Source organism: Amblyomma mixtum, chromosome 3, assembly GCF_055824585.1.
Source record: "Amblyomma mixtum isolate Tamu chromosome 3, ASM5582458v1, whole genome shotgun sequence".
NCBI lineage: Eukaryota > Metazoa > Arthropoda > Arachnida > Ixodida > Ixodidae > Amblyomma > Amblyomma mixtum.
Genome location: NC_143014.1, coordinates 146,354,701 through 146,370,084, shown reverse-complemented (window position 1 = coordinate 146,370,084; position 15,384 = coordinate 146,354,701). Strand labels below are relative to the sequence as shown.

General features: G+C 42.3%; 2 protein-coding genes across 4 annotated transcripts in view; both read right to left on the bottom strand.

The window, feature by feature from the left end:
• Window positions 1-9,728, bottom strand: part of Top3alpha (topoisomerase 3-alpha) — a 47,926-nt gene extending 38,198 nt beyond the window's left edge. Inside the window, exons 1-6 of one of the 3 annotated variants that reach the window (XR_016290742.1) lie at window positions 9,272-9,728; window positions 7,213-7,400; window positions 6,968-7,111; window positions 6,058-6,228; window positions 1,775-1,881; window positions 1,599-1,673 (exon numbers count right to left, since the gene is read on the bottom strand). Coding sequence is in view for 1 of the 3 variants with exons in the window: in XM_089581465.1 (XP_089437591.1) it covers window positions 1,599-1,673; window positions 1,775-1,881; window positions 6,058-6,228; window positions 6,968-7,111; window positions 7,213-7,400; window positions 9,272-9,612 (1,026 nt within the window). In the remaining 2 variants the exon portion in view is untranslated. The remainder of the gene's footprint in view (window positions 1-1,598; window positions 1,674-1,774; window positions 1,882-6,057; window positions 6,229-6,967; window positions 7,112-7,212; window positions 7,401-9,271) is intronic. The other 2 variants (XR_016290741.1, XM_089581465.1) reach the window with 2 other exon arrangements.
• Window positions 9,729-10,882: 1,154 nt separating this feature from the next.
• Window positions 10,883-15,251, bottom strand: LOC149352294 (zinc finger matrin-type protein 5-like). Its single transcript, XM_089581466.1, has 2 exons — window positions 14,677-15,251; window positions 10,883-14,448 (listed from the first exon to the last, which is right to left on the bottom strand). Exons 1-2 carry the CDS (start codon window positions 14,821-14,823, stop codon window positions 14,095-14,097), a joined length of 501 nt encoding a protein of 166 aa, XP_089437592.1. The 5' UTR covers window positions 14,824-15,251; the 3' UTR covers window positions 10,883-14,094.
• Between the last annotated feature and the right edge of the window lie 133 nt (window positions 15,252-15,384).

Sequence of the window (15,384 nt, the reverse complement as noted above, 5' to 3'; positions counted from 1 at the left end):
AGTAGTGGGCGGGGACATTTGCTTGTGGAAGGAAAGAACGAGCGGGCTTTGATTTGAATTTTTACAGCTTTTTGGGGCGTGCATGGCTCTAGTATTTTGCAGAGGTTATCTGCGATGCCTCATCTATGCAGTGGGCTTGTTTTTAAAAAATTTCCTGGCCCTGGGCAGGTGCCCTTTAAACAGACAGTGAAGACAATCTGAAATTGGCCTGTGTTGATAGGGTACTCCGTTCTAACCACAGAGAGACCAATCTCACCAAAGGAGCTTTTATAGGTTAGAAAAGACTAAAAAAACAAAAGTGTACGCCAGATTGGTTTTCCCATGAAGAATTTCCCACTCGGAAGCAGGAGAAGAATAATCTCTGCTCTCATTGCCTTCATCATTATTTCATCTCTCCATGCTAGTACAGTGCTGTTTATAACTGGAGAGTGCCTACCAAATGCACACTAACCTGTTCTCATTCTCCTATTCCTCATGGTCCAGATCTGTGGTCACCATTTGGCCTTGATAGATGCACTATTTTTTTAATTCCAATGCCAGACCACCTATAATAAACTCTTGTCACGTACCCGGATTATTAATCTAATTACTTTAGTATTATACACATTTATATTTAGGCCTACAACTTTACTTCTCATATTCAGGTGCATGATGATCAGCTACAATTCCTCCCCTGAGTTATTTAGCAGGGCAATGTCATCAGCTAATTGGAGGCTGCTAAGGTGTTCTCCATCAGCTCTTATACCTAGCTCTTTTCAATCCAACCCTCTCAATACCTCTCAAAAACATACAGTGAATAACAACAAAGAAGTTGTGTTACCTTACCTGATACCCTTCCAGAATGGTACTCTGTCACTTTTATGGTAGAAGGCTACAGTTACTATGCAGTCCCTGTATATATTTTTCATCGCATTTACATAACCTTCTTCTACATCTTGGTTATGCAATGCCTGTATGACTGCCTATGTTTCAAATGAATCAAAAGCTATGTCATAATCTTTAAAGGCTGTGTACACGGGCTGGTTCCAGTTGTATATTGCACACTTCCCTGTTACCTAATTAATGGCATAAATTTGGTCTAATCTTGAGTATTGTATATAAAAACCAGCTTAGGTTTGGTTTGGTTCATTGGGGTTTTAACGTCCCAAAGCGACTCAGGCTATGAGGGACGCCGTAGTGAAGGGCTCTGGAAATTTCGACCACCTGGGGTTCTTTAACGTGCACTGACATCGCACAGTACACGGGCCTCCAGAATTTCGCCTCCATCGAAATTTGGCCGCCGGAGCTGGGATCGAACCCACGTCTTTCGGGCCAGCAGCCGAGTGCCGCAACCACTGAGCCACCGAGGCAGGTAAAAACCAGCTTAATCTCTTGATTTATGTCTAATGTTGCTTTGCTTCTATAAATGATTACCTTAGTAAATACCTGATAAGCAAAGGCCAGAAAGCTAATTGGTCAGTAATTTTTCAAATCTTTCACTTCTCCTCGTGGATTAACAGTATGTTCACATTGAGTTGTATGTGAGCCAGTCGGTGCAGGCAGACAAAAAGAAAATTAATGAAAAGGTGAAGTAAGCTACCTCAAATCAGTGCACTTACAACAGTGTCCATAGGCTGCGGTCGCCATTTTGACTTTGGCTTACTCCTGACTTCAACCACTTGTGCTTGGGGAGGCTGCAGAGACACAAAATAAACAAATTTTTCTTTCCGGTACACCTTTCATCTTGCATGGTACTAAAGAAATGCATGAGAAATACAAATGTGCTTCTACTTACGTTTCCATGGACACACCGCTCATACAGTACGGAACAGACATGGTAGTCAAACAATCTATGCCGCTTCCAAGAAAATTCAGCTTTTATGCTGTCCTTTGTGTGGCTCACTGCATGCCAAAAAAAGAAGAAACAGAACAGCCAGCAAGCAGATTTTTTTAGAGCCAGTTTTTGCAAAAATAACAAGCTAGCTTTTCATTTCACTGCTTTCAATCACCCAATCAAATTTGTTTTCTTTTTTTTTTTACTATTACATGTAGGGTTGAAGAATTGCCACTGCAAGATTGGAATGACTTTAGAATTGTTTTAGGTTTATGAGAGGCTCGAATGTAATGGGAGTGGAATAGTAACCAGGGCTCCAAAATTGCAATGGGAATGAAGTTTGATGCACTTCCACCACAAAGGAATGGGAACAGAATATTCTCGTATCTTAGCAGGAGCCCTTTTAACACTGGCATGAACTTTACTCAGCATCAGGCAACTGGCTCAAAGCTCGAGCCATATTAAAGCTTGAATCATTCATTAGTGTACGAAAAACAAGAAATTATAAAAAAAAAAAGTAGCTCAATGCATGAGCTGTGTTATTTATCTGCATGTGCAGGTGATCCTTCAAGCCTTCTGTGTGGCACCACAGCTCTTTTTTTTCACTCTTTGTAATAAACGGTACCTATTGCACATTTTATTCACCTAAAATACTATGCGAGTTACGAGTACCACAGCATTTATTAAATGTTAGTCCAAATGCAGGTAACAAGGCAACACAGAAGGTTCCATTTGTTATTATAAAGCTAACAAGGCATAGGTTGTGAAGAGGCATTTGGCTCTCTTAATGTTTAGGCCAAAGAAAACGGAAATGTGGACTAAGAAGAGAGGGTGGCGTAGTCTGCTCGCCTCAGCCCCAACTCAATGCATCATCACTACGGAAGCTTCAAACGGAAGCAATCTACATTTTGCACAGGACGACGCAAAATGCAGAGACAGTAAACAAATTGCTTCACCCTGCTGGTTCTGTACTCATGTACACCCAGGTTTTAATTAATAAAATTCAAAGATGGCACTCAAAATTAATGTAATTAAACATCGTTAATGGAAAGCTTTTAGTTTCAGGAGTACCAAATTTTTGCTCGTTTCGTGTTTTCTTCTTTAAAATGGCGTGTAAGACATCACTAAGCAGGGATCCCCATGTGGAATTCACCTACACTTGATAAGTAATTTATAAATATTCTCTCACGCTGTTTAACTTAACAGTACTATAATGTTAACTCGAGCTTCAGCTGACATGAGGTCCAAAAAAAACTGCAATGTAATCGCCACTTTGTCGTTTTCAATCTTTTCAACTTACGCCAAGCTTGTTCCCAGAGCCTGAATGAGAACAAATGAGCACACGGCACGCGCGCGGCATTTAAATATTTATCTTTGAGCGGCTGGCCTGCGACGACCAAGTGAATGTGCGTGTGCCCTATGCTCCCCTACGAACAATGGCCCGCGCGATGCCCTCACTGGCGCAGGGCAACGCATCTGTGCCGGCCGGAAAGTCATCGCGGGGCTGCAGCCGGCCGCTCCCTACCCCTATCCTTTATATTGCCGCCCTACCCCTATCCTTTCTTCTATCGCTCCCCCCTTTCTTTCCTTCTCCCTGTCCTCTCCGTCTCCTTTTATTCCCGTTAGCCGCAGCTCAGGTGCTTCAGGCTTCGATGGCAGATGCCGCGGCTAGCAACATCTTTTTCGCTTCATATTTTATTTTCTTATTACCAATAAATAGCCACTAACAACAACAAGCAGAGATTACAATGCAGTTTTTTGTTTCATGCCTAACATGACCTGAAGGCCAAGTTGATGAAATAGTTAACATTCAGCTGTTGAAACTGAAACCAAAACAGCATGAGAGCATCGATTCAATTATTCAACATGGCGACATATTTTTATGACTGACTTGTGCATCATAACAAAGAGAAAGAACACACAACCAAAATTTTGGTGTCTATATCGCATTAAGAATCACAGAAGAAAATTCCTTCAGCACTTAAATATTAGGTTAGCATATTAGATATTAGATGCACTTAGATTAGCATTCAACATAATAAAACTGTCTGAATGAGATAACAGCATAGCACAACGGGTGCTCAGTAACCTGCAGCCAAAGACTATTGCTTTTCCTGTTTACTAGTACTAAAGTGCATTGCCAAGAAAGAAAGTTAGGCCTTGCAAACATAAGCCAATTTTGGTGTACTGGAAAGTGCGTTTTTGATGTAGCCTCTGCAACATACAAACTGCAGCACACTGCAAGTTCTATACCACATGTTTTTTTTTAGAAGGTCCAAAATTTTTAAAAAAAGGTAAATTGCTTTAGATTTATTTCATCACTGGGGCTATACTGGAGGCTATGGCAGGCACCAGGAAAGAGGGAAACTGGTTTAATTAATTCGCTGATTAACTAAATATGTTAATAAACTTTTCTAATTTTTATTTTAGGGGTTATGTTGTATTCGCAGAATTGGAGATCGTCCTCCAAACAGTCCAACCGAGAAAAAACGATTTTAATAAAAAATTTTTCAAGCAAGTTACGAGGTGCGAAAAAGTCACCCTGGTAGGCATCTTCACACCGTAACTCAGCGGCGGTGAGCGCCTCTGACGTAGTTCGCTCCGCCCCGCGCTTTGCGTCACACGGCTGATATCACCTGAAGCCCGGACGGGCGGCCTGCGCTATCGCTGCTTGTTTCGATTCACTCCGCGGCCTCACAGAATGCCGTGTTGGAACAAAAACGCACTGACACAAAGCGCAGGGCGGAGCGAGCTGCGTCACAGGTACTTACAGATGCTGTGTGACAGTGTGAAGCTGCCTACTAGGGTGACTTTTTCTCGCTTCGTAACGCGCGCAAAAAATTTATTCATGAAAAATTTTTTTTTGGCTGGACTGATTGGAAGACGATCTCCAATTCTGCTAATACAACATATCCCCTAAAATAAAAATTATAAAAGTTAATTAACGTATTCAGTTAATCAGCAAACTAATTAAAGTAGTTTGCCTCTTACCTGGCGTCCGCCGTAGCCCTCAGTATAGCCCCAGGGTTAAAATAAATCTAAAGGAATTTACCTTTCTTTAAAAATTTTGGACCTGCTAAAAAAAAACACCCGGTATGGTATCACATTTGATATCATTGGAGACTCATGCATAAGTGAGCCTACAAGGGTAAAATAACACCACGTCTCAATAAATAAATAACGCCAAGAACATAAAAAAATTCTACGCTATAGTTGGATACAACTTAAGTCTGCAGTGAAGCTCTGCCCACATTCAGCCTCCGCGCACAGAATTCTTCCACGACGAAAACGTAGTCAGCTGCTTATTCTTGTTACCTAGACAAGAAGCTCATCACAAGAAAAAATTTATGAGCTCTAGAATTTTGATACGTGGATTAGTTCATATAGTCAAACATTAAAAAGCTGATTTAGTTTACTGTTGCGATTGGGCAGCGGAGTAATACAGGACAAGGCGGGCCGCGGCCCAGTGTTAGCAACTGCTGTTTTTTTAAGTTGTCTCCTACTATAGTTACAAATCAGAGTGACACTTAGATGTTTCCGAATCATTTCTACAGTTCTCAAGGGTTGCCAATGCCAGACTCCATTACGTTTCTTGAGTAATAATTATCAGCTGTCCTGAGTTTTCCTGATAATAAGAGATTATCCCGAATGTGGAAATTTGCTGGCATGCAATCAGCAGAACTGCTTCTTCTTGCCATTCCAAGAATGGGAACAGGCTTACATTTTCCAATTTCAGGAATCAAAAGCTGTGAAATTTCAGGAGTTCCACACTGCCTTGAAGAGGAATTCACAGCTTCACTCCCCGACCCTTAGCAAATGTTGTAACTACAAGAGTGAAAAAAGACTTCTGAGACATCAAGTTAAATCACTAATGTACTAGTGTTTCTCTTAGTATTGGGAAGCTGCAAATGAATTTATACAGTATCTTGCTTCCAAAACGAAGACTGCCCCAACCCTTAAAGTGGTTGTAAAGGGTGATATTTTGGCCAAACTCTCATTTTCCTAGCACTGCTATTTTCTAAAGTAAACAACAACAGCTAAACTTTCACTTGTATTGTCATCTAAACGCAGGCACAGAAAATAATTTTTTTTTCAACGCCAATAACGTTAGCATCTTTCTGGTCAGCTAGTTACACACACCATCACAAATTAAAGCAGGTGACAACTTATCTTAAACTGAAAGTCACATTAAAAGTTGACCAATATAATAGAAAAAATTTTAATTCACACGACACACAACTCACTTTCAATTTTCCAGAACGGCTCAGGGACAAAGTTGAGGATGGCCCGATACCTCTCAACCACAAATCCAAGAGTAGGAAACTGGCAGCTACCATAGCTGACCAAGCGATCCCCTAACTCCTGTGGGAACTCGCGCTTGAGCCGGAGGGTTTGCAGTCGAGTAAATGCAGCACCTGATGCATGTGACCAACACACAGTCAATTGTAATAACGCCCTCAGAGTCACATACAACATTAAATGAAAAGAATGAGAATACAACAATTATAATAACCTAACAACCTTTTGATGTGTCTGAATGCCACTTGATCATTTCTAATCATGTGTATTTCAAGCAATGATAAAACACAGTGGCTAGCTAGCAAGCAAAGATACAGACAACATCCTCGGATAACATTATAACTGAAAATTTCTTAATAGAGACAGTCAGCTTTTCCTTTCAATTTTACAACCAATATTCTACTGCACTCATGTAAAAATGTCTAATACTGTGCCACTTGTGATCCTATGGACCCAAGAGCATGCACACACTTCAGCCATGCGTCAACCTTAGTGAGTCACCATGAATGAAAGCAATTTAGTTGTAACGGCACAAAATAATGACACTTTGCATTATGTTCTCCTCATCTCAACTTCATGTCTTTTGCTTGGAGCAGTGTTGAGGTCTCAGTAACACAGGGGAAAAAGAAAAGTAATAGGGAAGAGATTCAACAGTTTTGTTTTTGGATCGGGGCTGCTGGCTGATGCACATCACTCTGAAAAGCTGTGCATGAACATGCAGCCAAACATATTGCAGGAAATATCACTTGTAAGTTATACTCGAGTTCCTCGAAATGATTCCACAGAAATATAACGGTAATTCCGAGGCATAAGCATACCATGCAATCTAAAGAATGCAACAACAGAAGTGCTTGCCTATCCTGAGATCAAGCTCCCTGCGAACCTCAACAGCTGCATTAAGCCTCGGATCTGGATTGGTTAGGTTCGCAACAGCACGTGACACCGCTGCAGGGGTGATTTCAGAAAATCGAGCTCTGTACACTCGCACACTTGGTTTCACTGCAATGTAACCAAAGGGAAAAGGTTAAGAACAGCATCAGAGCACAATCACTCAAGTACAATTGACAGCTCATCTTTAAACACAGAAACAAAGTTCTAACCTTTACGGCAGACGCGGATGATCTCGAAACCAATGTTCTCGCCTTCTCGATCACAATCTGTCCAGATGATAAGAGTGTCACAGTACCTAATTTCCCTCTCCAGTGTCTGTTTGATAAGTTCATATTTCTGGTCAGTGCATATCTCTGCAATAGGAGCATCAAAGAGCTCTGATGGAGCACATGAATGCCTGAAATGATAAAAGTAACACATGCAGTGAATAACTCATAGCACTCTCTCAAAAGTCAGGAAGAATGAATTTGTTATCATGCAGCAGAGTACAGAAACAATATGAACAACCAGACTCTCAAAGCAACTAGAAAATGCCTCTCAACATTTAATACTTATGCTTGCTGATTCTGGGAAAAGCCATTGTTATGAAGTGGTTTATGAGCTAAACAAGAAAAAAAGAAGGTATATTCCAAGCCACTAATAATGTGTTCCATACAATGAAAATGAGTTATTAAAAATGACAATGACATACAATAAAATAAAAATTATTACAAAGGTAGAGGCCAAAAACAGATGAAGGTATCTAAATCACCTATAAAAGACTTCAAGCAATAATAGAAGCCTAACTACCCCAAAAGCCTGCAAAGCCGTGGCACTCACTTCGAGACAGTTCACTGGTCATCTTGTTAACTACATCAGTCTATATATTGGCATCCTGATAGTACAATTATTTTGTGCCAAGGTTATGTGACACAAAGTTGTAGGTTTATACTCTCCACTGGTAGCAAAGTATTTTTCCTTCTGCTCTCACTTTTACAGATTAACTGCACTGAACAACCATTCACTTGCGCTTTTAATGATGTTGACAGTTGACTTATTCAGTGAACCAATAACACGTACACAAGAGACCCAGCAGTTGTTAATGTTTTTACTCTTGAAGCTACATCAAATATTCCCCACCACTGCAGTTAAGGATCACATGTTATGCTCTGGATCAAACTGTTGCACATCAACACGTTCGCTGCGTAGTATGTCGCCGGTTGGTCATGTCAATTATTCATGCTATGTGGATACGGCTGCAAAGTCACATGATGAAGCCGTAGGACATGGGCAGAATTCATTGTAAGATCCTTCTTGTTAGACCTTGCAATGATCTGACCAATGGATTTATCGTGTGACCCAGTATTCGTGGCCACTCAGCATAAATAAATGACGCGACCCACGGGTGACCCACAACACAGTGAACGTGTTAACCAGTCAATACAAATATAAGAGTGCATAAAGGTTTTGACTGGTGACAGCTTAAGAACGGTGCAGCTCTCACTAATAAAAACTGGCTACCACATGTAGCAAGTGAAAAGCAGCCCGACCATTATTTCATCTATATTGATCAGTATATCTCCATTCTTGCTCTCAACTGTGTTCACTCGTTTGTGTTTCATTTGTCCATCATGATACCTTTGCCTCCAGGTAGACAAAGCCTGAAATTAAGTTTAATGACCTAACGATTCATGAGGACCTTCAGTGAGGGTAACTAAATGTGTCAAACATAACTGAGAAAAAGTATGCCTGCTCTCAAGGTGCAATCATATATCTTTTTGCATGCAGGGGGTAGATACTGCCTGCGTAGAAAAGTACTGAATGCATTTCAAAGGCAGAGGACAACGCAATTGTACGTGTACAAAGGCATATTTGTAAGTGATGTTGCAAAGTATTTTCATAACAAGAGCAAGTATAAAAAGTAAAAATGCAAGCAAACCTACAGATGTGAACTGGGAGAAGAGGTGCGTAGCAAACAGCGGTTTGGTTAATGCAGTGAGTTATCGTTCAGTGATAGCCGTCTCTCTCTCAGACCTTTAATGATAGCAAGCACATAACGTCTTGGAGGGCTGTCACCTAAATTTGCGAATGCTAAGATGCTGAAGTACAGCGAAACGGCAACCTCCTAGCGGTTAATCACCTATTTCTGTCCTACCCAACGTCAAATTATTTCACTGATACAATGCTAGAATACACGGCATATGCCTTTTTATTCTTTCACATCAACAACCGCGAAGGTTTCACATCAGGAGAATTCAAACAGGAACCAGACAGCCAAAACTAACCCACCATTTTCTGTAGTCGTTCACAAAATCCAAGTTTAAGAGATGTCCCGACACAGACGTCATGATCATTCTACAAGTGCTGTTGAATATTCTGTAATCGAACTCGTAGATCTTGTTGAACTTCGACAGTCCTTCGCGCCGATTGTACCGTCCTTGTGACAAGAGTTCAGCGATATTCTTGGCCGCATCATTTTTCTCGGCTACGTTTAAAACGCGCATTTTTGGGTCAGGTTTCTTAGAACTGTTTGTTCTACGAGTTAAAATTAGGCCATAGCTGTTACGAGCCGCGGCATCGACACAAATTGAAATTCGGCGCCGCAAGCAACTGCGCAGACATGTCAACATCGATGCACTGCATGAACCATGAACCGACTGCGCCGACAGGATATTCACTAAAATGCACCGCTCACCAAACGAACACGCACATAGAGTAAGAAACTCTATGAACACGCACGTGCGTATGCGGCGAACTGCCGAGACATAGCACGACGCCACGACGCACCGGGGTGTAATTCCTGTGGAAATGATTTGTTATTTTTGTAACTCGTTTATCGAGATGTCAAGGAATAGCAGTGGTGCATGTAATGCATACCTTCACCGTCCATGACGTGTGCAAAGGCGCAAGAGATTAGCGGGACAGTTCGCGTTACTCTGTTGTTCAGAGACAAGCGCTGGCGCTGGGCCCCCAAAATAGCAGATGCGCTAGGATGTATATTTGCCTCGCAGCTCACTGCTGCAGCGCTTTATGCACACTGGAGGCGAAATTCTAGATACCCGTGTACTGTGCAATGTCAGCGTAGTACGTTAAAGAACCCCAGGTGGTCGAGATTTCTGCTCTTCACTACGGCGTCTCTCATAGCCTGAGTCGCTTTGGGACGTTGCACTGTTGGCCTCCATCGAAATTCGACTGGCCTGTATGATGCAAAGGCGTGCATACTTTTGCAGCAAGCAGCTGTTTTTTTTTTTTTTTTAATGCGATGTTGATTGCCTCAGGGCACAAAACTGTTACACAGAGCTCCATATGATGATGGTGATCACATACCCACGGCGGAGGATTGGCCAGGGTGCATATGTCTGCCGGCAATTTTTTCCTCACTTATTGTTTGTGCACTCGTCACATTCCTCTGACCCAATCCCAGAGATGAGCACGGATTTGTCCAGTTCTCTCCTCTTCCGCACGACGCTAAGCACAGTCAAGCTAGCACGAGTGCACAGTTTGTACTTAGGATGGCAGTTGCCATACCTCTCCTAATAACCTCCTCCTCACCATGCTAAGCACGTGTCCAATTGCACCTTTTTCTTCAGTATCTCTGCAAATGTGCATATTAAATGCAATCCTGCAACAATAGGGAAGTTTGCATGTGCATTAGAATGAGATTCCATAGGCAGCCTTGTTTTCTATTGAGGCTAATTTTTTCTTACAGTGCACGCATATTTTATCGTTAACTTCTTTGTTTACTGATACTTCTAAGCACACCTGAATAACATGTACAGGACTCTTCTCCCAGGCCCATATGAGCCCAGTCAGTGCTTGTGTTCTGACAAAAAACTGTAAATGTGACAGACACCAAGGCCCATGAATGCAGATGTCAAGTCCATTGCTTCATTAAGGACATTGTGTCATTAAAAGATTTTATTGACAGAGTACAGACATGTCAACCGCAACAGAAACAGTAAAAGCAGCAAAGCATACCAGCACTGTAATACCCGTGCCACATGCGCACAAGAAATGGCAGTAAATGCTTAAGGCCTTAAGTTTGTTAATGCCATTATTTTCGAAGTTGGTGCTACACGTCCACATTTAATGCCATTATCGAAAGTGATGATGACGATAACGCTTCCAAGGTAGTCAAAAATTTCGTCTGAATATAAACATTCCTAATGAGTGCAATATATCAGGAATATTGTTCAAATGTAATGTAAAAACGATTTTCCAGAAAATACAGCTGTTCCTGCTTTACAAGTCGAAAAAGTAGCCATAAACTCGCATGTCAGCACATAAGTCGAGAGTACCTGTCAATAGGGCTGCTTAAAATGGCGCTCTTCGCATCGAAAATGCGGTATAGATGCCTTATCTAACTGAAAGTTAAGAATTAACCATTTCCTACAGGTTAGGAAGCTGTTACTAACAAAGCTGCATGTTTTTCTACGTGTTGAATGGGAACGAGAGTACACGTTGCACGGGAGAATGAGTTGTGGCGAACTCAGTAGGTCGCGAATGGCAGTGAGGCTAATGCCATTAAATTTATGCGTGTGGCACCGCACGAATGCCATTAAAACTTAAGACAGTAAGCACTTAATGGCATTAAATCTGTCCGTGTGGCACGGTTATAACTCTTGTAACTCAGTTTTGCAAAGTAGGGGCAAAATTTGGGAACAATTTTCACGTGAAATGTTCCAAGCACTGCAGTTAAGAGGTCTCAACACATCATACTCTTAATCCTGTGCTGCCCAGTGTCGCAAATTGGCAACATACCATCTGCACACTGTGTACTCATTACTACATGATTGGCTTGGTTTATGGGGGTTTAACGTCCTAAAGAGAATCAGGCTATGAGGGTCACCGTAGTGAAGGGCTCCGGAAATTTTGACTACCTGGGGTTCTTTAGTGCGCACTGACATTGTACAGTACACGGGACTCTAGAATTTCACCTCCACTGAAATGCAACCGCCCTGAGCGGGATCGAACCCGTGTCTTTCAAGTCAGCAGCCGAGCACCATAACTACTGAGCCACCGCGGCGGCTTCATTACTACATGAAGCTTCAATACAAATTCTGATGTTATGTTCTCACGAGCCAGCGCTTTTCAGTAAAAATGTTTGGCTTTAATGTCAGTAAGCTTTCTGCAGGTGTGAATGCGAGACTTCCATCCAGCATCCAAAAATTACTCTGCTCATTTTCTGACAAAAGTTGAGAGTAAATTACAAAAACATTTGTTTGATAGCAAATTGTACTGTCTCTGGGCCACTGAGTTGGTTTGAGGCCTTTGAACTGGTCTTTCACACAACTCAAGACTAGCAGCACCAAGTGGACCGGATGCTAATGGTTGCTAATTGACAATGTGTAGATTCCTGTAATTTTAGTAGCACTAACAATGTTTTGATATTGGCTTTTAAATATCAGCACACTAGCTGGCATAATATGGAGGTAATGGTTTTTTCCACTGATTCCTTCATAATTTAGGCATTCAAAGGTTAACACTATTCATTCATGACAAATACAATAATATGACCATTCAGCATACCACCACCATCATCATCAGCCTGATTACGTCCACTGCAGGGTAAAGGCCTTTCCCTTGCCTTTCCAGTTAACACTGGTCCTTTGCCAGCTGCGGCCACCGTATACAGGCAAAACTTCTTAATCTCATCTGCCCACCTAACTTTCAGACCCCTTCCCCCCCTCGCTACACCTGCCTTCTCTTGGAATCCACTCCGCTAACCTTAAGGACCAGCGGTTACCTTGCCTTCGTATTACATGCCCTGCCCAAGCCCATTTCTTCCTCTTAATTTCAACTAAGATGTAGTTGACCCATGTTTTTTTCCCTAACCCACTCTTCCCTCTTCCTGTCCCTTAACGTTACATCTATCATTTTTTCCCATAGCTAGCGGCGTTTTCCTTAGCTTAAGCTGAACCCTTTTCGTTAGCCTCCACAATTCTGCCCCATAGGTGAGTAATGGCAAGATATAGCTGCTGTACTTTGATCTTGAGGGATATTAGTAAACTGCCATTCATGATCTGAGAGAACCTGCCATATGTGCTCCACCCCATTCTTACTCCTAGTTATTTCCCTCTCATGATCCAGATCAGCAGCCACTACCTGCCCTAGGTAGACGTATTCCCTTACCACTTCCAGTACCTCACTACCAATTATGAATTGCTTGCTGTTCCCTTGCGAGACTGTTGAACATTACTTTCGTTTTTCTGCACGTTAATTTCTAGACTCACCGTTCTGCTCTGCCTGTCCAACTCATTGACCACATTTTGCAGTTCTCCTGAGGAGTTAGCAAGACAATGTCATCAGCGAATTGCAGATTACTTAGGCATTCTCCATTAACTCTTATCCCCAACTGTTCCTAATCCAGGCCTCAGAAAACCTCGTGTAAACAGGCGGTGAGTAGCATCGGCAAGATCGTGTCTCCCTGCCTGACATCCCTCTTCACTGGAATTTTATTGCTGACTTTTTGAAGGACTATGGCAGCTGTGCAGTTCTTATATCTTAGAGTATTTTCACATAAGACTCTTCTACACCCTGATTGTGCAATGCCTGCATGACTGCTGAGGCTTACACTGAGTCAAATGCTTTCTCGTTCTATTAGTTCAGCACTTATAACATCATGAGGAGAATACATTTTTGCCACAAACTTGTCACTGGAAGCTGAAACTTATGCTGTACAACTTCTCTTTCAGTAGGCCTGGCTGTACTGTACACTGATTCAGTAGATTAGAATTTGTTGCCCTTCATCAAGGCTAAAGCAACAGTCCTCTGAATTTCCATTCTGCCATGTAAGTGATCACCTACGTTTGGATGCATTGTTTTCTTGTAACAAAAATGATCAGTCTCCCTTTTTAAGATAACATACTCCGCATTTCATCATGTGGTACAATGCAGGAAAAAGTGACAGAACAGCTTAACCTCTGAAATGTTCAATGATCATTTGCAGTTCATTTTAGGAAATGGGAGCATCACCCTCTGCCTGAAAGATTCAACCTATGAACAAGAAATGCACGTTTTGACAGCCACTTCGCAGGATTATGCAGCAATAGTCAGATGTTCTGATGACTACATTACATACAGCTGTTCTACCCTAGTACTAGTCGAGCAGTTCAGCCCCAGTGATTTGGCTTGCATGCCAACAAATCGTCAAGGGAAGGAGCACGCACAGAACCACAAGCACTTTTGTCCACACCAACACTACCTTCGGCAATTATGAATTTGTATGCAAATGGCTCCGGTAGCTTTTCCTGGGCTTTCAGTCGCTTCCTAGTCCACTCCAGCACTGTCACGTCCGCTGGAAGGGGTGTGGAAATACTCTGCTTCGAAGCATGCTTTTCGGCTTCCGCACGGGCTGCCAGCTCTGCTAATTCACCAGGACTTAGGTGCGAAAACTTGCACGTAGTGCCATAATCACAACCTCCTGCTTGCTGAAACCGCCGGCACGGTTTCTTCATCGACTCAGCCTGCACCAAGAAAAGCAGTAAATGCCACAATTAAATGCAATTTGAAAACCGTGAGAACGGAACAGTGTAAAAGGAAACGAGCACACCCTGCAGGCAGCGATAAAACGCAGCCATTGAACATATGGTTGGCGCAGAAGCCTGCACAGCAGCTAACACAGAGTTAGCTACTGTGCACCGATTATGGCAAAGCACCGTCATGACTATCAGATCAAATAATGATTAACAAACCTTGAACACAGTTTCGGCATCGCGAAATGAGTCGTAGTGAAGCCGTTTCATTCGCGTGTGAAACGCGCCCTGCAAATGCTTTTTGCGGTTGTTCGCACTGTCAGGAAACGTCTTGTCACAGTAGTCACAATGGTAACGCTTGCCCATGTCTGACTGTCTATCTGACGCTCTCCTTACGGATGGGACCACAAAAGCAGCGGCTAAGCCAAGGCGGATGGCTAAGCTGGCTATCTGCCGCGGCAGGTAAACATCGATCAACTACTACACCTTTGCATATGACCACACCAGCTGATTATTAAAGGGCCACTTTTTTACCTACACCAGCTACACTAGCATGGCTACATTTTTTTTGCCAGCGTCAAAAAAGTGCACACGAACGCATTTCTTTTACGCGTAGTGCAGCACAAGAAATCTTTCTACGCCACTTATTTTGGAGGTGTAGGCTAGCAGACGAAAAAAGAAGGCGCATAGGAAGCCGTTTCAATTTGGAGGAAGGAAATAATGCCATTTCTGTGCGAAATTTGAGCTCGAACAATGCAGCTGGGAGAAGCACCCTACATCGTGCGCATGGCGAACACGCGATATATTTTTACTATTTAGAATCTACCGGCACCGACACCGAGGAAAAGAAAAAAATTAAATTAACAATGGGGGAAGTATAGGCTAGGTGGCGAAAGCTACCGCCCGGTACAAAGGGTAAAGCCATTA

Excerpts from the sequence above, each read along its gene's own strand:
- LOC149352294 (XM_089581466.1), bottom strand. The coding sequence starts at position 14,823 with ATGGGCAAGCGTTACCATTGTGACTACTGTGACAAGACGTTTCCTGAC. Across the intron at positions 14,449-14,676 it reads ATGCCGAAACTGTGTTCAAG|GCTGAGTCGATGAAGAAACC; the intron begins GTTTGTTAATCA and ends TTCTTGGTGCAG.